Source organism: Peromyscus leucopus, chromosome 7 (assembly GCF_004664715.2).
Source record: "Peromyscus leucopus breed LL Stock chromosome 7, UCI_PerLeu_2.1, whole genome shotgun sequence".
Lineage (NCBI taxonomy): Eukaryota > Metazoa > Chordata > Mammalia > Rodentia > Cricetidae > Peromyscus > Peromyscus leucopus.
This window is the reverse complement of record NC_051069.1, coordinates 55925054-55946589: the sequence shown is the minus strand read 5'-3', so window position 1 is coordinate 55946589 and position 21536 is coordinate 55925054. Positions and strand designations below refer to the sequence as shown.

At 47.2% G+C, this 21536-nt stretch overlaps 1 protein-coding gene across 3 annotated transcripts in view; it reads right to left on the bottom strand.

Annotated features, from left to right (window-relative positions):
* Nucleotides 1-21536, bottom strand: part of Amotl1 (angiomotin like 1) — a 128277-nt gene that overhangs the window by 97170 nt on the left and 9571 nt on the right. For 2 of the 3 annotated variants that reach the window (XM_037207757.1, XM_037207758.1), the window contains one exon: nucleotides 13288-13416. In XM_037207757.1, coding sequence (XP_037063652.1) covers nucleotides 13288-13396 — 109 coding nt within the window. In that variant the 5' untranslated portion in view covers nucleotides 13397-13416. Of the gene's footprint in view, nucleotides 1-10936; nucleotides 10954-13287; nucleotides 13417-21536 lie in introns of those variants that run through there. The other variant, XM_037207759.1, reaches the window with a different exon arrangement.

Genomic DNA, 21536 nt, shown 5'->3' with positions numbered 1-21536 from the left:
ACTCCCCTCCTTTCCCTGTTAGAGGATGTCCTCCTACACCCTAACCCTTTTGCCCATTTGTTAAAAACTAAAGCCTTGCCAGCTCTGAATGGATCCCCTGCTCCTCTGCATTGGGTCTGCCTCCTCCAAGTGTCCAGGGCTCCTGAGAGGATTTCCAGAGCTGGACACTGCCTTGGCAGCAGTCAGGGCAGGCTTCCTATGCCCTCCACTCATCCTTTTTAACTTGCATTCTAGCTGTAGCCTGAGCATTAGTCTCTCCTCTGAATAACCCCCTCGGTTTAAATAGGTTAAGTAATTTGGTCCCCATTTCACAGGCAGGGAAGCAAGAGCTGAGTAACTTGGGGACACACAGACTTCCATGTCGTGACAGGCAGGGACAGAAATCGGCTTTTTTCCCTAGCGTACCTTGACTGGTTTCAAGTACAGAATGGAGACATGGAGGTTTCCATCTGAGTATTGTAACTAGTGTCTGGACAGCTTCCGGCCGTGGGAATCGCCTTGTCTGGATCACTGAGTAGTGTGGGTACACACCCTCAGTATCCCCCAGGAGTAACTGAGGACTCTGCCAGGGTGAGTCTAGTGTTTGGGGTCTGGGGGTGAAAGGCAAAGAAGGAAGATGGCAGCCTGGCTCTCTCTTTCCTTCAAGGACTGGCAGTTGGCAGTCCAGAGCTTCTGGGGCCCTCCATGGTTCAAAGTGACCAGGCAGTAACTACAGGGGCCTTCCGCCCTGTGTCTTGGTCAAAGCGTTTCCCTGTACACAGCTCCCGGTTTCCACGCTCAGCTTTGCCTACACGACACTGAAGAAGACTACGAAGAATCACCAGCCTGCCCTTCCCACGGAGCCCGAGAAGAGGTCGTCCTGCCCACCAGGCAGCCAACTTGAACCGCCACTCCATCCTCAAGACTGCTGCCCTGTCACGGAAGATGGAATTCCAAACTCGAGACCTGAATATGTGCAAACCCTGTTCACACGCCACTCAACGCCTTCCACACACACCCCAGACCCTTCCACACACACCCCACTCCTTCCACACACACCCCAGACCCTCCACACACCCCTCCACCCCCACCCCCACACACGATCCCACCCTTCCACACACACCCCACCCACTCCTTCCACACACACCCCAGACCCTCCACACACCCCTCCACCCCCCACACACCCCACTCCTTCCACACACACCCCAGACCCTTCCACACCCCACTCCTTCCACACACACCCCAGACCTCACACACCCCTCCACCCCCACAAGATACTTCCACACACCACACCACCCCCCACAAGACCCTTCCACACAACCCCACCCCTCACACACACACCCCACCCCTCACACACACACCCCACCCCTCACACACACACCCCAGACCCTTCCACACACCACTCCACCCCCACACAAGATACTTCCACACACCACCCCACTCCACCCCCACATGACCCTCCCACACCCCACTCCTTCCACACACACCCCAGACCCTTCCACACCACACCCCACCCCTCCCACACACACCCCACTCCTTCCACACACACCTCCACCCCACACACACCCCAGACCCTTCCACACACCCCTCCACCCTTACACACACACACACTCCAGACCCTTCCATTTGCTCTCAGCAGCAGCAAGATTGCTTCTGTGATTATCTCCAGCCTCCCCTCTGAAGGTGTCTGAATCCTCCCTGTCTGACCCTGGCTCTTCTTGCCAACCACAGACCATATTCCCTGCTGCCCCTGTTCCTTTTGGCCGTGTGCAGACCCTGGAATTATTCTGACCCTTTGAAGGTATTGCCATCTGGCTTGCTGGTACTTTCCTCAGTCACAGTCCTGTGAGCAGTCTAGACTTTTCCATTGGCACATAGTGAATTCTTCTCACCCTCGGTCTGCTCAGCTCTGACATTCTCTCTCACCCTTGACCTGCTCCCCAGCCAGGCCCCCACTGTCACAGTAACACCGTCTCTATTATCACGGCCAGGACTCTGCTCTTCAGCGTCCCCTACCTCTCTAGCCTGTCCCTTTATTTAGTCTGAAGTCTCCTCGGCTCTACCAGAATTTAAATGAACCATCCCAGGATCTCTTCTCTGATCCCTACTCCCCTCATGAACTCCCTCCCATCTTGATCTCTTAACGTAGTTTCAGGTCCATTGTTATCACTTCTCATTTATTTGTCCCCTTGTAACAAATAAAGCCCGTCCTATGGTTCATTTTTAAAGGTGCCTCAAGCCAGCTTATGTCCAGTTACAAATGAACAGAAAACACTAGAGTCCTGTAATGTGTGCCACTTTAGCTTTCCTACACACACACACACACACACACACACACACACACGCACGCACGCACGCACGCACGCACGCACGCACGCTGAATTCTGCTAAGCTATGCTCCCCTCCACCAACACTCAAACTGGAAGCTTAGGGTGGAAAATGAACAGCCACGCTAGCCTAGTGACCTGAAGGTGTGACAAGACCACGTGCCCAAAGAGCTTTGAAATAAACAGGGTGTAAAATGCTGAGATGAACCCACAGGTGGCTTTGTTGAAAAACATACAAACGTAAGTGACAAAGAGAAAGACAAGACCTGGATGAGATGTGAGATTGTCCCCTTCGGATTACACAGACAGAGAGGAGGAAGAGGCTTATGCACTGGGGTTGAAAACCTGTTTTCTCCGCTCAGTCAGCACGCCGCCATGAGGGGCTGATGCAGGACTCCAAAATGCAGTAAACTGCCTCACTCTGGTGCTCTTATAACGAAGTGGGAATCCTCGTTTCTCATACCCTTAAATCCACACTCCCTCTGCTCTCCAACCTAGCAACCACTCCACATTTTCCTGCTGCATCTTCTCCCCTGCCCTCCTGGTCTAGGAAGGAACCACCTGTCCTGACCCAATGCCAGTTCCTTTGTCAACCAGACCTGATGGACACAGCTTCCCTTTCCCACCTAAAGGGATGCTTTCCTTTGCCCTAGGGCCTCCCATCGCGAGTATACACATGCTAATTCCTATTTCACTCCCATCTTCTTTGTCTCTCTCTAGGGGCCACTTTATTTCTTAGCTGCCCGTCACAGCAGAATTCATCAAAAGCATGTCTGTGTCAGTCAGGCTCTTCCCTTTACTCTCAGAGGCAGCCCACCAGCTTCTGCCTGGCTGCTTTGCTGAAACGTTCTTTGCCAAGGCAGAGAATAGCCTCACCGCCGCCGTCAGTCTCATGGCCAGTCCCTGCTGACGAGGGCTTCAGTGCCACCCAGACCCCAGCTGACACCGGGTGCACCGTCGGCTGACAATTTCAGCCAGCCTTGATTTCCTATAAAAATGGAGATTATATTGTCAACTAATAACTGCTTGTGGTCAGAGCACAAGTTAATTCAGTCATCCCAAGAAGAGAGCTGGCCTGTTGTAAAGATTGAAAAGTTGTTGGTTATTGTTGGATGTGGTGAGCCTTTATAGCTCATGGCAATTGGCTCTTTTTGTTCACTTAAAATTTTTAGTTATGAAAAGAAAAACACTCACCACAAAATATATTCAAATTAAGCACTTGGCTCGTGTTCTACTAATTGGGCTGAGAGCTGGTTGCATGGCAACAACTTCACCCTCTCTGAAGAGTGCTGTGGTTTAAACATGATCCCCATCCCATGTACTGGAATTGTGACCCCCAAGTTCTTGTGTTCAGGCAGAAGGCCTTTAACAAGTGATTAGGGTTTGATGAACTTGTAAATGGGGCTCCCATGATGGCATTAGTGGCTTCCTAAGAGGAGGAACTAAGTCTGAGCTGGAACTCATGCTATGGCCTTATGTGGTACCCTCCACCAGGTTACGATGCAGCAAGATCCTCATCAGATGCTGAGCACACACCAGCAACATGTGCTTGAGCCAGCCTCCAGAACCATGGGGCAAGTACATTTTAATCATGCATCACCAGTCTCCAGTGCTTTATTATAGCAACAGGAAGCTATAAAGACAGAGTGTGACGATGTCCCACAAGTGATCACGATCTGGAGCCTGCCAAGCTGTTCTGCCAAACTGCTCTAATCCGCAGTGGACTTGATTTGTCCTAAACGTGGATGAATGCAAACCGAGAACTTTCCTCCCAGCACTTCCGGGACTTGCCTTTCCCAGTCAACTGGAAGCTATTGAGAACACATTTCCTAGTTTACATATTTGCTACTTAAAAAACTCCATCTTATGAAGTAAATCACACACACACACACACACACACACACACTATATATATATATGTATGTATATATATGTATACACACTATATATATGTATATGTGTGTATATATACACACTATATATGTATATATGTATGCACACTATATATGTATATATGTATACATACTATATATGTATATATATGTATACACACACACATATATATATATTTGATGTTTATGGCAGGCATGGTAGCACACACCTGTAATCCCAGCACTCTGGAGGCTGAGGCAGGAGGATATGAGTTAGAGGCCAGTCTGGACTACGAAAGGAGACCCTGTCTCTAACCAACAAAGACGTTCACTGGGAATCTGCCAGGCTTCCAGGGCTGTGTTGATCTGCAGATGGAGAGTAGACCAGTGCCAACCTTCCTGTTGTCTTCCTCCCTCCCTTCTTTTCTTTTTCCGTGTGTGTGTGTGTGTGTGTGTGTGTGTGTGTGTGTGTGTGTGACTCTGTGTGTGTGTATGTGTCTGTGTGTCTGTGGGGAGGTATACGACTTTGTGTGTGTGTGTGTGTCTAGGTGTCTGGGTGTGTGTGTGTATATGTGTGTCTGTGTCTGTGTGTGCGTATGTGTGTGTGTGTATGTGTGGGTATATGACTGTCTGTGCGGCTCTGTGTATCTTTGTGTGTATCTGTGTGTGTCTCTGTGTGTGTAAGCCCAAGGCCGATGTCTTCGGTCATCCTCCATCACTCTTCCAAAACCTTATTCAATGAGGCAAGTTCTCTTAATCAAACCCAGAGCTCACTGATAATTCGTCTTACCAGCTGATTTGCTCTGGAATCTCATCCTCGATTTCTGAGTCTGGAATCACTGGCAGGTTGCCATGCCCATTCAGCCTTTAGGCAGGTTCAGAGAATCTGAACTCTGACCCCCACAGCTGATTGGCAAGCACTTACCTATCTCTTTTGCCCTTTCCACCTCTTTCTAATAAGGGTTTCCACTATAGAGGACCTTGTTGGCTCCCATGGCCGCACGCCAAGTACTTATTCTAGAAGCCACGGTTTGGGCGCTTTACTGAGTTATCATGGACACTGCACATTCATTAGGTTTACACCTCAGCTGTCAGTTATGAAGGGACACTCTCTCAGGATTGGCAACTCTCTCACAAGGGCTCAGCCTCCAGAAGACATACTTTCTCACTAGACTGTTGGGAGAACAGAGCAGGTATGGCGTCTGGCAGCCAGGTGCTAACTAAACCTCCTTTCTTCTGCACAGTGGTTCCCAGCGCTTCAGAGTGCTCCCTTTTTGTGTCCCGGCTGAAGAGAGACTGTCCTGCCGTCCTGGCCCTGCGGAGAGCAAGAGGGAGTCTCTGCTCCTGTGTCAAGGGCAGCAATATTAAAAAGCTAGACACATAACGAGAAAGCAGCAAAGAGGACATCTTTCTGTGGCACAGGTGAGGTTCCCATAAAAGCAGACTAAACAGAATGATGGCTTCTCACGGCTCTTGTCAATGTTGCCTGGTGCACAGCAAGTCCAGCGGGCTTTTAGAAGGTGACTTCAGACTTCGGCTTAGTATTATTTGTTTTCCGAAGCTTTAAAAGTGATTAGTATTAGACAAACTATACCATTTGATCCAGGTAAAGGAAGAGACGTTCGGTACATAGAGATACAAATAGTAAAAGCCTGCTTCCCATCTATCCTAACCTCTAGCCTCAACCTGAAATGCAATCCATCTTTTTACTCGTCTGTCCTGGGAGTTATCTTCTGAACATATTTAAAAGTGTGTGTGAGCTGTGTGCAGTGACTCAAGCTTATAATTTATGCCTGGCTCAGATAGGAGGATCCCAAACTAAAGTGAGCTACACACCACGTCAGAGGTCAGCCTGAGATACAGAACCAGACCCTGTTTCAAAGAACAAACAGTGTCTGTGTGAATTGTTAAAATAAGCTGGGTGTGACTAACACAAAAGGCTAAGTTGTACTTCCATATGTAAAATAAAGAGTGCTTTTTAAATTAAAGGCAACATATTTATAAATTAAATTTTGCTTCATTCTCAAGCATAAACTGAGGTATGGCTATTTTCTGTTTAGAGAGCAAACAAATGTATTAAAAACTCACAGAAAAGAAAGCATGGCCACTTTTCAAATGCTGTACAGTTTTAAATGAAATGTAGATGTCTAAAGGATTGTACCTTAGAAATCTGGAACATTTCAGCAGAATCTTATTTCTCACTATTGAGGTATACTTACACAGCTTCCCTGAGTCTCCATTTCTAGAGCTAAGAACACATTCCAAATGCTTTCTAGAATGGCTGGAGGTGTTCTTAGTAAAATGCCCACTACCACTGTCCTCAGAGACCCCAGCAGGAGTGTGCCCTGAACAGTGCAGCAAGGTTACTAACCCCTGCTGGGCATGCGCTGCTGAGGAAATCTTGTCCTGAGGTCTGCTTGAAGAAAGTGCCAAGAACAGTTTGTATGGGCAGTTTTGAGTTTGCAGACTCACCAAGGGCTACCTATCACTTACGTAGAGGAGAAAAAGAGGCACGTAGAAGAGAAAAAGAGATGTGTCTTACAGAAATAGTCTTTTCCCTCTAGATTGGCGTCGGCAGGGGGTAAGGGGTGGTCACTGTTCAATGCCACATGGAACACATCTTTTGTCAACTTGACACAAGGTAGTGTCATCTGGAAAGAGAGAACCTCAACACGGAAAAACCTGCTTCCACCAGATTGGCATGTAGGCACGGCTGTGGGGGCTTCTGCTTGATTGGCGGTTGAGGTGGGAGGGCTCAGCCCACTGTGGATGGTGCCATCCCTGGGCAGGTGGTCCTGGGTTATATAAAAAGCAGGCTGGGCAAGCAGAGGAGAGGAAGCCAGTAAGCAGTGTTCCTTCATGGTCCCTGCTTCAGTTCCTGCTTCCAGGTTCCTGCCTTGAGTTTGTGCAGCGACTTCCTCTTAATGATGAACTATAGATTGTAGGCTGAAATCCCACCCCACCTACAACTCACTTTTGGTCACAGTCTTTATCACAGCAATAGAAAGCACTAGAACACAAGATATGCTACCAATTATCTTGTCCAAAAAAGAGCTACAGGCTGAGTATGGTGGCTCTTGCTTGTAATTCCAACACCTGAGTAACTAAAGAGGAAAGACTGCCATGAATTTGATACCAGACTGGAAAACAGCCTGGTCTACAGAGCGAGACATTGTCTCAAAAGGTAGGGGGGAGGGGACGCTGTGAAAATGTCATCCTAACAAGTTAGATTGGACAGTGGCCAGAGCTCACTGGTATCTGAACAGCCTTCCCAGCCCCATGCCTGGGGAGATCACCAGTGAAGGACAGAGTGTACCGAGCACTCCGGTTGCTGTCCTCTCTGGTTGCTGTCCCCTCCGTGTGGCATCCCACTTTGCCTATCTTTTCTGCAGGTATTTGTTTGCTGGAGGCCCCTGCAGCTAAGAGCAGGGTACAGTGGAGAAGCAGCCACTGCCTTCCTGCCTTCTCTCCCTGGAGCAGGGGAGGACGATGTTCGTGTGGTGGCTTCACCAGAGCAGCTTCTGATCTGTCTCCGTCCCACCCATGTCTCCTAGGACAAGCTGAAGGCTGCCCCCAAGGACAAGCACAAGCCCATGTGGAGCCTTCAGTCTTGTGTTGCTGCTATTGTTGCTTGTCAAAAGGACGCTCGCAGGTCATTGGTGACTGATTAGCTCCTGAGCTGAATCTGCCCAGTGGCATCATCCTTCTCTTAGAGTTTAATATTCCTTCCTTTTAGCACAAGCTTGCTTCATGATTCTTGATGAAAAGGAGGAAGAAAACACAGTTGGTTTTCTCTCCTCTTAAATAAAAGCCAAACCTCAGATAACTGCTTCAAGTTATCTTGATAAATTTGAGAAGAAATAAATGGGCTGCATAGGTTGGGAGGTAATTCTACATCTGAAAAAAAACAACAGTTGTCACCTTGGCAGAAACTACAAGGATTCATCCTGGTAAAACACTAAGTAGGGTCCCTAAAATACCAAGTGTTAACACAGGAGATACTGCTAACAAAAGCAAGATTCCTTTTGAAACATACAAGCAACTTGGATGTGTCCAGCCCCTTCCCCCAATGCCGTGGCCAAGTATGGTACAAAGAAAAAGCTTTAAAAGGCTCTGCACTCAACACTGTATCAAAGGAAATCTTCTCAGGCTGAGCCAAGATGCTCCGTGAAGATGTATGCAGACATGAATCAGAATGAAAACGATTCCAAGAATACACAGAAAGAGGGCCCTGCAGAGGAAAATCACAGTTCTGCTAACACTCAGCTGGACCTACTGAAATCAGACAAAATTGCCGCTTCAGGACTAGGGCAAATGCACTTTCTGTAACTGGAATCTGCAACCAAGCCCTAAGAAGCGCAGTGCACAGGAGAGTGACTATGAATGCCAGCAGGCAGCGACCATTCTGGTCTCACAATTCCCACCCCAGTGTCTTGGACTCAAGGGAGAACTGCTCTTTTAGAGATGCCACAGAGTCTTCCTGGGTTACCTGGGTGCCTCTCTCTGTCCACATTGACATGGCTTCCTCAAGAGGTCACCTTAGCAGTCAGCTCGGTGTGCTGGGGCAGAGACAGGCAGAGGCCTGCACTCTGGACCTGGCTTTGCCACTCTTCTTGGTAAGACCCCATACCTTCCTATGCTATGCCCTTTGTAAAATGGAGTAGGAGGACATATTCGAACAGGACATTATGGGTAAAGGTACTTCTCTGTTCCAGCCCATGGGATATATGCTAGACACAAAGCATCAATAGTCACAGACAAGTGGAGCGTCCAGAGAGTGTGGCCTTTGAAACTGGTAGAGAAACGACAGGCAGGGCAGAGTTCTGGACTGTAGACATGAGCCTAGCAGTGCTTGGCGCACACCGCATGGCCACTTCCTTCCTTCTCTGCCAAGATCCGGCTTCCCCCTGGCCCTGGGGCACTAAGGGAAATCTTCCTGTTTTGATGACCACAGTGGAGATCTTAACCACTGACCTTCTGTGATTTGCCTGCCTCCTGCTGACAGGCTTCCCTGTCTTCCTGCCTCTCCCCTGAGAAGGAATGCTGGCGGGCGTCCCCTGCCTCCAGCCCCAACAGCTGAGTGAATGCAGCTAGAAAAGGAAACGCTTTGTGGGTACCCGAAAAGCCAGTTCACCCTGCACCAAATTCCAATCCACTAGGCAGTTGTGGTAGATTGTAGCCCAGGCCAGACCAAATTGTACTCTGACACTCGGAAGCAGGGTGGTGGCCAAACACTCCTCCTCCTTGTGTTTTATGTACCAGAAATTGCATACAATTTCATCCAGAGAATGTGTTCCAGGTGGTAAGATAGGTTTGAAAATCTCAAGTCCTTTGAACATACAAGTCCTTTGAAGTATTTGAAAGTGTGGAAGTGTGTATGTAAGAACAGGAGAGGGACTTTCCTTTGGAAACTCCTTATCACTTCCACCAACACCACAAGCACACACACCACACACACACACACACACACACACACACACACACACACACACACACAGTCTTCCTAGCCAACTTCCTGGTGGTAATCTCTCCCTAACAACTACACACACACACACACACACACACACACACACACACCCACAGTCTTCCTAGCCAACTTCCTGGAGGTATTCACACACACACACACACACACACACACACACACACACACACACAGTCTTCCTAGCCAACTTCCTGGAGGTATTCCCTAACAACTGCACACACACACACACACACACACACACACACACACACACACACACACAGCCTTCCTAGCTAACTTCCTGGCGGTATTCCCTCCCTAACAACTGCCTGGAGAAGTTCTGGGAACAGTGGAGCAGCTGTGTGTGGACCGTGACTCAAGATGACTGAGCCTTTTCCGCTGAGCCTGCCTTTTGATGAAGACTCCAGGAAGCCAAGAATAGGGCCCTAAGGCCTTCACACAACTTTCCTTGGAACTTCACTATAATGTATAACCCGCCATGGAGATCAGGCCTCCAAGCTGCCAGTAGTCAATGGCTGGAGATGGGCTAAGAGAGGATGTCCTCAGGAGACAAGCAGGTAGACCAAGGTCTTGCAATGTGTAAACAGAGACAGATGCAGGTGCAGGTGAACATCTGAGTGTTTCAACATCACTGTGGTTTCTGCCTCTGTTTCTATGGCCTACCAAGCAATCAAGTTGTCCACCATCCAAGTCTGTCACTGAACCACCCAAATCTCAAATTCCACAGGCAGAGTGAGAAGTGTCGGGGGTTACGAGAGGGGCTTATGTGCCTGGGTGGTGCAGACCTAGGCTCAGTTGTCACTTAGAGCTCAATGATCCTGGGCAAGTGCTCAACACTCCAGGCCCAGTTTCTTCATTCATCAACTGAAATGATTTTTTTTCAGTAAGAATTGTTTGAGATCATCTATATCTACACAAAAAGTGCTGAGCCAAGTGTCAGGAAATAGCATCTAACAAATAAATCATTTCTGTAATTTATCCAGTTGGGACTTAGCTCTGCCATGGAGGGGCTAGTACAGTTGGTTTCTGAATGTGTTTTCTCATCCTGTTTCCAGTCTTCACCAGACTCTACTCAGTCCCTTTAGCACATGCACCTTTCCTGAATCCCTGCCCAGGTCCTCTGAGGATCACCCCAATACCAGCTGCCCACAAGGACTCAGGTTCTAGCCAGGCTGACCCCTTGTTGCTGGGCTGTGTCCGCCAATGTCATTCTGCATTATTCTGCCCTGGATGACGTCTCCATCACTCCAGCCTGGTTATCTGAACTGATTTCTCACCTCTGGTGTGCAGAGCGCCATCAGCTTCAGGCACTCATCGTGGACCTGAGAGCTGGCCTCCCTGTAACAACCTCAGCACAGCTCTATTCCCTTCTTATGACCAGCCTTGCCCCAAGGAAGGTCGATCTGTGAGCTAACAGAGGGTGATGGTGGTGTGGTCACAATAAACATGGTCACACCCATGTTACCATGGTCACCGAGTCTTCCCATTCTGAAAGTCTACAGTTGATTCTATTGCCTGGTACCAAAGGCACCAGTGAGTCCCACTGACTTCTCTTCTCCCCTCCACCTTTCAGGTCATCGGCTGAGATGCTGTTCATATGATGAGAGCAAGGTGAAAGGGTCGGGTGAGGCAGAGATACCCATAGGGCATAGGCCCATCCATCACACGTTCATTCATCAGCCACCCAGGAGCTACCACTGAGTGGGCACTGGATCAAATGTCTGCGTTGTTTTTTGTTTCGTTTTTGTTTTGTTTTTAAATAGGATGTACCAGTGTTTTCTCCCTCAGACCATATGGCACTCCTTTTAGAGCAATGGTTCTCAACCTGTGGGTTGCAAGCCCACTGGGGTCTCATATCAGATATCCTGCATCAGATATTTGCCTTATGATTCATAACAGTAGCAAAATTATAGTTATGAAATAATTTTATGGTTGGGGGTCACCACAACATGAAGAACTGTAGTAAAGGATTACAGCATTAGGAAGGCTGAGAACCACTGACCTAGAGGCTTTCCCTCTGGTCGTTTTGGTGGGAAGAGGCACTACTGTATGATACAGAAGCCCTGTCCATGCTCACTAGTGACAGCTACTCCGTCTCAGAGATGGGGCATATCAGAGTGATGTCTAATGATCCCAATGTCTATCCACCCCCACGCCCGCCTCTCTCTCAGCTTTCTGCTGCTTGGCATCTGCTCTGTGCTCAATGATATTCTCATATGGGTAAGTACACAATCAGGAGGCATGTTCTTAAAAAGCATGGACCTCGGGTATCTTGGAGCTCTTCAGTGGCTGGCTCCAGCCACTGCCATCGAGCTCTAGCAGGCTGGGAGCATGGAAAGGTGACTTAAACTCAGCAGAGGACCACAGCTTTGTGTCAGTGTTCTCCTACTTACATCTGTATGCTGCGCTGCAGGGAAGTCTCCTCACCCCCATCATTTAAGGCCGGGCCCCACCAGTTCAATAACTGGACAAAGAGAATGAGAGAATGGGAGCTAGCCTGCACTGCTGGCCCTGGCTGCTCTCCCCTCGGCCTCGGTGGCTGCAGCCCATTCAGAGGACTCCAGCAAAGCGAGAGCCCAGTGCCTGACCCGCAGTGGGAGCTCAGAAAACGACAACCCACAATGCTGCTGGTCCCATCAGGACTCTGCAGAGTTCTTAATCCTAGTCTCCCCAGTGTGGTGATATTTTATCTGTGTCCCCCAATAAAATTTTATGAAGATCAGAGGAAAAAGGCAGCCACTATTAAACATAGAAATCAGGCAAAGGTAGCACATGCCTTTAATCCTATCACTCGGGAGGCAAGGATCTGTCTAGATCTCTGTGAGTTCAAGGCCACACTGGGAGCAGAGCCAGGCATTGTGGCATACGCCTTCAATTCCAACACTAGTTAACCATAAAGGTCTGGAGGTCTGTACAGACAGACAGGAAGTGATGTAGCTGGGCAGGAGAGGAAGTGAAATGCAGAACAGAAAAGCATATAGGCGTGGGTACACAGGAAGTAGGTCTCTTTGGCAGAGGATCTCCAAGTGGTAAGAATGTGGCTGACTTCCTTCTGCTTTTCTGATATCTGTTTTAACCCCAGTATCTGGCTCTGTTTTTTTTTGTTGTTGTTGTTGTTTGTTTGGTTGGTTGGTTAGTTGGTTGGTTTTGGTTTTTGGGTTTTTGTTGTTGTTTTGGTTTTGGGTTTTTGTTGTTGTTTTGGTTTTATTTTATTTTATTTTTTTGTTTTTCGAGACAGAGTTTCTCCATGTAGTTTTGCTGCCTGTCCTGGAACTCACTCTGTAGACCAGGCTGGCCTTGAAGTCACAGAGATCCACCTGGCTCTGCCTCCCGAGTGCTGGGATTAAAGGCATGCGCCACCGCCACCCGGCCTGGCTCCTGGTTTCTTATTAATAAGACTGTTGAGTGCTTCGTCCTACACCCCAGGGCAATGGTTTTTCTTAAGGTAACGTAGGTAATAATGAGTACTTTTGAGGTCGGAACATAGGTGTGTTTGACTTCAAGCCCAAGCCCAGCAGCCCTTGAAACGTCAACAGTTCTGGGCAAACAGGAAGCACAGACAGACTGACCATGAGGGGCAGGAGTGGGAGAGACTGTGTGACTCAAGAATAATGAGGAGCGGCCATACCCGCTCTGGTGCTGGGGAAGTGATGAGCCCCAGTGTGTGACAGCCAGCTTCCTTCCTCCAAAACCCAGTTTTCACTGAGGTCCATGCTTCCACCAAGTTCTTCCTGCATGCAGCCCTCAGATCAAAGGCCTGAAAGACAATAGAGAAGGGATGTGGATTACTACTGACGCCCTCCTGGGGACTGAAGCCTTCTTGGTTCAAAGTAACCAGTTTCCAGTCCACTCCATTATTCTGGCTGGCAAGTTTAGTGTGAAGACATGGGTATGGCCGAGTGTGTGCTGCTAAAGACCCCAAATCGCGTTCCTCTGACCGTTTGGTTAAGAAATGCTCTGGAAGCTGACATCATCACTGCTGGACCTTGGGCAAAGAACTTCCTTTTCACTGTCATGTATTTATTATAAACTCCTAGACTTTCAGGGAAAGAGATGGGGAGAGAGGGAGGAAGGAGAGAGGAGGCAGGGGAAGGAGAAAGATGGAGGGAGGGAAGGAAGAGGGGGAGGAAGAGAGAATATAGTCATATATATACCTGAAAAACAGACCAAAAACCTTCCAATTAAAAGGCTGTAACTACCTATCAATATGTTGGATTTCTTTTTTCATAAATTTCTGCAGTTCCTTAGAAGCTTCAGTAATGAGGAAGAGCATTGCAAAAAATATTATGTTAAAGGGAAACTCCAGAACCACAAAGGACCCTGGAGACCAATTTTCCATTTCTATTTGCAAAGCCCAATAGGAAGGTTTGTGTCACAAGGCCTCTTGGCTTTCATGAGAAGGTCCAACCATCACCCTGGCTACCCAGAGAAGCATCCTGGGAGATAAACTGCATCTTGGTTGATGAGAACTCATGGTCAGACTTTTCCGCACATTACAAAGCGATCTTCAAACCACTGTGCATGGAGCAGGGCATCAAATGAAAGTGGGTTTTGAATAATTGAACATGACTGAGTGACTCATCTGTGAATGTGGCAAGTGAGACCTCAGCGCAGCAGAAACCCTGAAGCCTGATTGGATGGGCACACTTGATGGTTTGCTGCAATCAGAGCAGCTGGCTCTATTTAGTCTCTAAAACTTGCAGAATGCAGCTCGGAGCTGCCCCGTGGGTCGCTGCACAGCCTGCAGGGCTGTAGACGGAGTGGATGGATTGCTGCTTTTTTGATGTGGCCCTCCTGGGGGCTATACCAAACAAAGTCTCCGATGAAGCACTGAGGGTGATAAAAATTGTTATGCACTCACCAGACAGCTCGCCAGACACCTGTGTTCAGCCACAAGGTTTTAGTGCCTCGAGGTTTTAGAAGAGAATTCCAAACAAAAGTGAATATGACACACTGACCTGCTGGACTTCAAAATCCAGATCTGAGCCTGCCTCTAGCACCAACTTTGAACAAATTCTTTTGTCCAGGCTAAATTTTTCCACTTTGACTGAAAGAACTCAGAATTGATGCTGTCAGGGGATGGTCCAGGCTTCCAAAGTTTGCAGGCTAGAACATTTTGTCTTTACATATGTGGTGGTTTGAATGAGAATGGCCCCCATAGGCTCATATATTTAAATGCTTGGTCCCCAGCTGGTGGAACTGTTTGGGAAGGATTTAGGAGGTATGGCCTTGTTGGAGGATGTAAGCCCATGCACCCCCAATCTCGCTCTCGTGTGTGTGTGTGTGTGTGTGTGTGTGTGTGTGTGTGTGTGTTGTGTATTCAGATGTAAGTTCTCAGCAACTCCTCCCTGCCTTCCTGCTGCCATGCTACCTGCCATGATTATCATGGACTCTATCTGGAACCAGAACCCCAATAAACTCTTTCATTTGTAAGTTGTCTTGGTCATGATATCTCTTCATAGCAATAGAAAAGCAAGACACAAAGGCAATCTCTCTCCTATGTCAGCGGACTGCGGAAGCTGCATCATTTGTTCGTTGACTAAGCATGTAGTAGATAGCCAACTGAGCTAAAGGTTGCCTACTATTGAGCAAGAGACATTCTCTGTGCAAAACTAAAAATGTAAGCCAAGTTAGGTGGCATAAGCCTGTCTCAGCACTTGGAAGGTGAAGACAAGGGAATCAAAGGTTCAAGGTCATTTTCAGCTACATAGAAAATTCCAGGCCAGCCTGGACTGCATGAGGTATCCCCTAAAACAAAACAAAACTAAAAACTAAAAATACGTTACTGGAATAAATCCAATCCTAGGCCATATTCACAATGGTGCCATTTAATGACTCTGAAATAAATATATAACATTATGTCTTTATTGATCATTAAATAATATTAATAATACTAATAAATTCTGAAAAAGATTTTATTTACGATAGACTAGAAATTCCAAATCATTTTTTTATTAATCCGTGCAGTATCCTTGAGCTGAAAATGCCAAGAGCTTTGTTTGACTTTTAATTGCTGATCAGAGAGTAGTGTTTACAATTGATTCCTCATCCTTCTGCCCACGTCCCACTAATGTAGACAACCCTGATTTCCAGGGATTGGATTTGCAAGACACTGACTTCTGGATGTGTGGGCTTAGACTCGAACCCAGGAATTTAATTTTAGCCACCTGAACTTTTCTGGGTTCCTTTCTGTAGACCCCACTGACGTCTATGACACCTGAATGTCACACTTCAGCTTGGGAAAGCCAAGCATCAAATATGAAATGAAATTACATGACTCAAATATCATGAGGAAGGCTTTGGATTGGTCATATCTATTACTGAAACTTCAGCACTATCCCCTGAGTCCCAGAAAGCCCTAGGGTTACCCTTAAAAGTCTAGAGCTTAGAAAATATTTTCCAGGCCTCTGTCTATATAAAACAGCTTATCCAGTGTTTTCCCTGAGTATTCACCCTCTTCCCAAGTAAAATCTCAAAGACTGGGCTAAAATTTAAGAAAGCCATAGGAATTTAGTGGCAAAAAAAAAAAAAAAAAATTGCTGCAGCTATGAGGACAGTCCTTGGCAGCATATGACAGAGCATACAGTACTGTGTAAACTTGAAACTTAGCTGCCCTCTGAACAATTTCTTTGATAGAGACGAACCATCTGCACACATGGACACTGGGGGCTGAGATACCGGGATGCTGTGAGTACATACTTGCTGTTTAATAAATGTTGGTTGAGTAAATGAAGGATGAGTGATAATGACGAGTGAGTGAGGATCCCAGCAGCCAGGCCTTACATCCTCTTAGACTTCCAAAGCAGACATGCTTATTTTGGTAAAGTGAGGTGAGCCAGGTGAGTAAAAGTGGTCTTCAGATGCATGGAAATTTAGCACTGTCACTCAATTCACTTGAAACTGACATCCTCTTCTCTTGTGTGTGTGCCTCCTAAGCGAGGCATTCACCCAGCTACTCAGGCCAGAAGCCTGGTCAGCCTTCTTTGGCTGATCATGTGCACATCCAGCCAACCGCTGGCCTTCAGAGACTCCCTGAAGTAGAATCCATCTACACTGGTTCTCACTGCCTCACTGCACTCATGGCAGTGTGTCCTGGTCCTTCTCTCTTCTGTCCTGCTATAACTCCGTCTACACTGGTTCTCACTGCCCCACTGCACTCATGGCAGTGTGTCCTGGTCCTCTCTTCTGTCCTGCTATAGCTCCATCTACACTGGTTCTCACTGCCCACTGTGCTCACTGCATTGTATCCTGGTCCTTCTTCTGTCTGCTACTCCATCTACACTGTTCTCACTGCTCACTGCACTCACTGCAGTGTGTCCCAGTCCTTCTCTGTCCTGTTATAGCTCCATCTACACTGGTTCTCACTGCCCACTGTGCTCACTGCAGTGTGTCCTGGTCCTTCTCTCCTCTGTCCTGCTACAACTCCATCTACACTGGTTCTCACTGCCTCACTGCACTCACTGCAGTGTGTCCCAGTCCTTCTCTGTCCTGCTATAGCTCCATCTACACTGATTCTCACTGCTCCACTGTGCTCACTGCAGTGTGTCCTGGTCCTCTCTCCTGTCCTGCTATAACTCCATCTACACTGGTTCTCACTGCCCCACTATGCTCACTGCAGTGTGTCCCAGTCCTTCTCTGTCCTGCTATAGCTCCATCTACACTGGTTCTCACTGCCCACTGTGCTCACTGCAGTGTGTCCTGGTCCTTCTCTCTTCTGTCCTGCTATAGCTCCATCTACACTGGTTCTCACTGCCTCACTGCACTCACTGCAGTGTGTCCTGGTCCTTCTCTCTTCTGTCCTGCTATAGCTCCATCTACACTGGTTCTCACTGCCCACTGTGCTCACTGCAGTGTGTCCTGGTCCTTCTCTCTTCTATCCTGTTATAACTCCATCTACACTGGTTCTCACTGCCTCACTGCACTCACTGCAGCCTGTCCTGGTCCTTCTCTCCTCTATTCTGTTATCTACACTTTTGCTGTAACAGGTGTTTCTGAAACCTATCTGATGATGTCATTCCTCAATTGAATCGATTCATTGCTCCTAGGAGAAAGAGAGGACTATTCAATGGTGCATGCAGGATCTGGCTGTGGCTGGGGTGTGCAACTCCTGAATAAGCTTCCTTCTTGGTCTTTTGAATCTTCGGTCATTCATAAAGCTTGAGCAGGATATTTTGGCTGCTCACCATCCTCAGCTTGCTAACTACAATTTACATTTCCCACCTCACTTTTGACGTGGTTGTGTGTTTCCAGAGTCTCCCACCAGCACCCGTGCTTACTGTTTACAACACTGTATAACAACTCTACTGTCTGCAAGGTTTAGTATATTAGCTAAGAACAGAGATTGTACCTTGTTTGTGTCGGTATATTTACATTTTCACAGTGGCTGTCACAGAGTAAACAACACAGGTATGTTGAACAAATGAATGCACTTAGGAATGAATGAATGGGTGGTTGTATTTGGCACAAGCCTATCTTGGTTTAACAAGTCTCTTTGAAAAGTATGCTGTCAGCAACCTCACCCACATGCTCTGCCTTGGTAATTTCTCCACCTCACCATATACCTACCTTTGCTCTGCCTGGCCCTGACCCCCATCTAACTTAACTGGCTGAGATACTCCCACCCATAATCCCACTTCAGCGCATATCTTCCCATCTGCTTGACATGCCTGATACCTGTGACACCAACCTCCTAGTCACCAGGGCTATTTCTGCTGTTATGAACTTGACCTAGAAATACAACTCAGAAGACCTGCCTGTGCTTTGCTTATCTGCTCTGGCATCCTGTGATTCCATTTGTCAAAGAATTAATAAACTACAAGTATCATGCTTGGAGAATCAGGTGGTGTATTCTGTGACTAAGAGATTTAAATACCCATTGGTTCTAAGGAATGTAGACAGGACCATGGCAAGTAAGACTACTCACTGATAACTTGAACTATAAATTAAAATATAAATGCATGCATATAAATTCACCCATACATTGGATAAATATTTATGTAATGCTCTTTTGTCCAAGCCACTGGACTAAACACTTGGAGTCAAGAAAGATAGATTTTTGTCCCTTTCTTCAAAAAGTTTTCAGAGTTGTTGGGAAAACATATCTGGACAGGTCAGTACAGAACAAAACATGGTGGTACACAGCAGGATGCAAGGATTTGCAAACAGGAAGATCTAGAAGTGGGAAGATGATCTGGTGTCTTAGGCCCAGCCTTGCCTTCTTCATGGCTCCCTAGAAAAGCTGTTCAGCCTGAGCTGAAACCTCACTGGGGATACAGTGCTCCCCAGCTAACCCAGGATACAGTGCTCTTTTGCTCCCCAGCTACCCCAGGGACACAGTGCTCCCTTGCTCCCAGCTAATCTGCTGCATCTAGGAACAGCTGACAAGCAATTCATATTTAGATTTTCAACAAGACTAATTCCCTGCAATCTGACTGTTCCAGTACCTCCTGGATCCTGTTCTGCCCTTCTAGGCTGTCTAAAGGTGAGATGGGCATCTCTCCACCAATAACAACATCTCACCCAGTTCAAGTGTTCTCCATGCTGTACACCTAGGCCTGATTCTTTGATGAGTCAGGGGTAGGAAGAGCATTGCACCTTTGGCACACGGTGACATCAGTTTATGTGGTCCCTCCCAGGAGCTAAATGGAACAGCCAGTTGAAGCAGGAAAGGAAAGTGACCACAGTACGGACCTGACCTCCTTGACTGCTGAGACCGCAATACCTGAGATCCAAGTTTAGATGCCAGAAAAGTTGTAACTGACTGGGACCACAGTTGAATTGTGGGTACTTTCCTCTTTGGGCAGCCTCAAGGGTTTATTCTGATGAGTCTCAATGTCTAAACTTGGAAGACCCTTTTTCTTCTAGCTCAGAATAACCCAAAATGTAAATAAATAAAAAAATAAATAAATCTAATTCTGTAGCATTTAAACTATGGAAAAACAGGTGAACATGTATTGTGAATAAACAATGGGAAGCACTTCGAAGGGCCGAACCCTCTTCCGTCTGAGATGCTCGGTGTCTGGGAGTTGAGCTGGCTATTCCCTGGGCTTCTTACTTGTTCCTGAGAATTCTCCCAACACCATAGAACGGGAAATTTTCAATAACTTGAAAAACATTATTTCAAACTAGCTTATCCAACCGGGTAGGATGTTTTCAAAGCTACAGTGTAATTTATTGATGTTAATATTTTAAGTATGCCAATAAATAATTTGTAACACTCTCCAAGGAGCTGTGATAACAAGCATATTTTTAGGAAGCTTAATGAAGTTAAAAAGTTATGAAGTCCTCTGCTGAACTCAGGCTTTTCATCTCTAAAGCTAGTCCATGGAGGTCAAACCTGGAACCCTGTCCACCACAGAACCTTCCCATGCAGACTAGATCCTGGTCCCCTTGCTTTCCAGAACTCCTTATGCTCTTCCGGCACAGTCCTTTCCGCTGGAGGATCAACCCTGCACACACATGCACCAGGTGAAGCTCTCACACTGAGGTCACCTCCTCAGGACAAAGCCTTATCTTCTCTACCCTTCCATTCTCTCAGAGAGCACAATGACCAGGCAGGCTCAGTTGAAGCTTGTTGAGCAGAGGCAGGTGTACTACACTGTCAGCTGAGAAACTGCTCACATAACACAGTTAGCCCAGCAATCAGAGCAAAAGCTCTGCCACCAAATTCCACCACCCTGGCAGTTCAATGTCCAGATACAAACTGATAACAAAGAAAAGGGAAACATATTTGAAGAGACTGGGGTTCTCAGCAGGTTTTCTTATTGTGTTAACCCCGCATGAGAATCTCCCCTGAACTCAGTTTTTCCAATGTGTGAAGGAAGGCTTACAAAGCTTCTTCCATCTTGAACACAGTTTTGGGAAAACTCGAGGCCAGCTAGAGAGTACGCAAAATAAAATAAAAATAAGACCAAAGAAAAGCAGCTCATCTTAGCAGATTTGCTTAGGACAGCGCTGGCTACTCAGCATTGAGTTTCAACTTGGCTGTTCAAGCTGTGGGGTGACGGATCTGTGGGAGGCAGGGTAAATGGTGGTTAACAGCAAGGATTTGGGGGTTGGCTCTGAAGCTAAATCTCAGAGTCATCACTTACCAGCAGCAATCTTGGGCAAGATAACCTAACTGAGCCTGATTTTTTTTTTTTCTCATTTGTAACATGGGATCACAGCATATGCTCATCGGGTCATTATAGGACTCAAATGAGGAATGTCTATAATGTTCCCACTAGAAATGCTGACCACATTTTTTTTAAAAAAAATCAACTGCTATTGGTAGCCACTGCTCTTGGTTGTCATGGGTAACACTTAGAGGAAGGAGTATCTGGGTCCTTTTTGTCCTACAGGGAGTCAGTGAACTGGGAAGAGGCTTTGAAGGCCGCCATTTATCTCCGTGGAAGGGCCGATGGCTAGAGTACACTTCTCTGGAAGAAAAGCAGTGGAAAAAGTGGGTAAGAGTGCAGCTGTGCCACGTTCCAGTTCTCGATGGGGAGAAGGAAAGCAATCCAGAGGGAGCAGCAGAGGTGAAGAGTGCCACAGGACTCCTGGGGCAGAGCCACAACCACGACTAACTGGACATGGGGTGCTGGGAAACCACTGCAGGGGATTAACTGTCTTAGAAAAGGCACAGATCTGGGAGGCAGAGCCAGATGAGATAAACTGCCACAGCTCTGATTACAATCCAAGAATAGAGTCTTGGCAGATCTTCTGGCATGAGGCTGTGGTTCCTACCCAGATCTTGACAGGCATATTTGAGTTGGAGGGAAACAAATAAGTTACCATCCAAACAGCACTATAAGGTACATAATAATTTTGAATTCTCTAATCGCTGTGTGCTTTAGCAAGCTTGGCTGAATAGAGCAGAATGCCACAAACTGAGTGGTT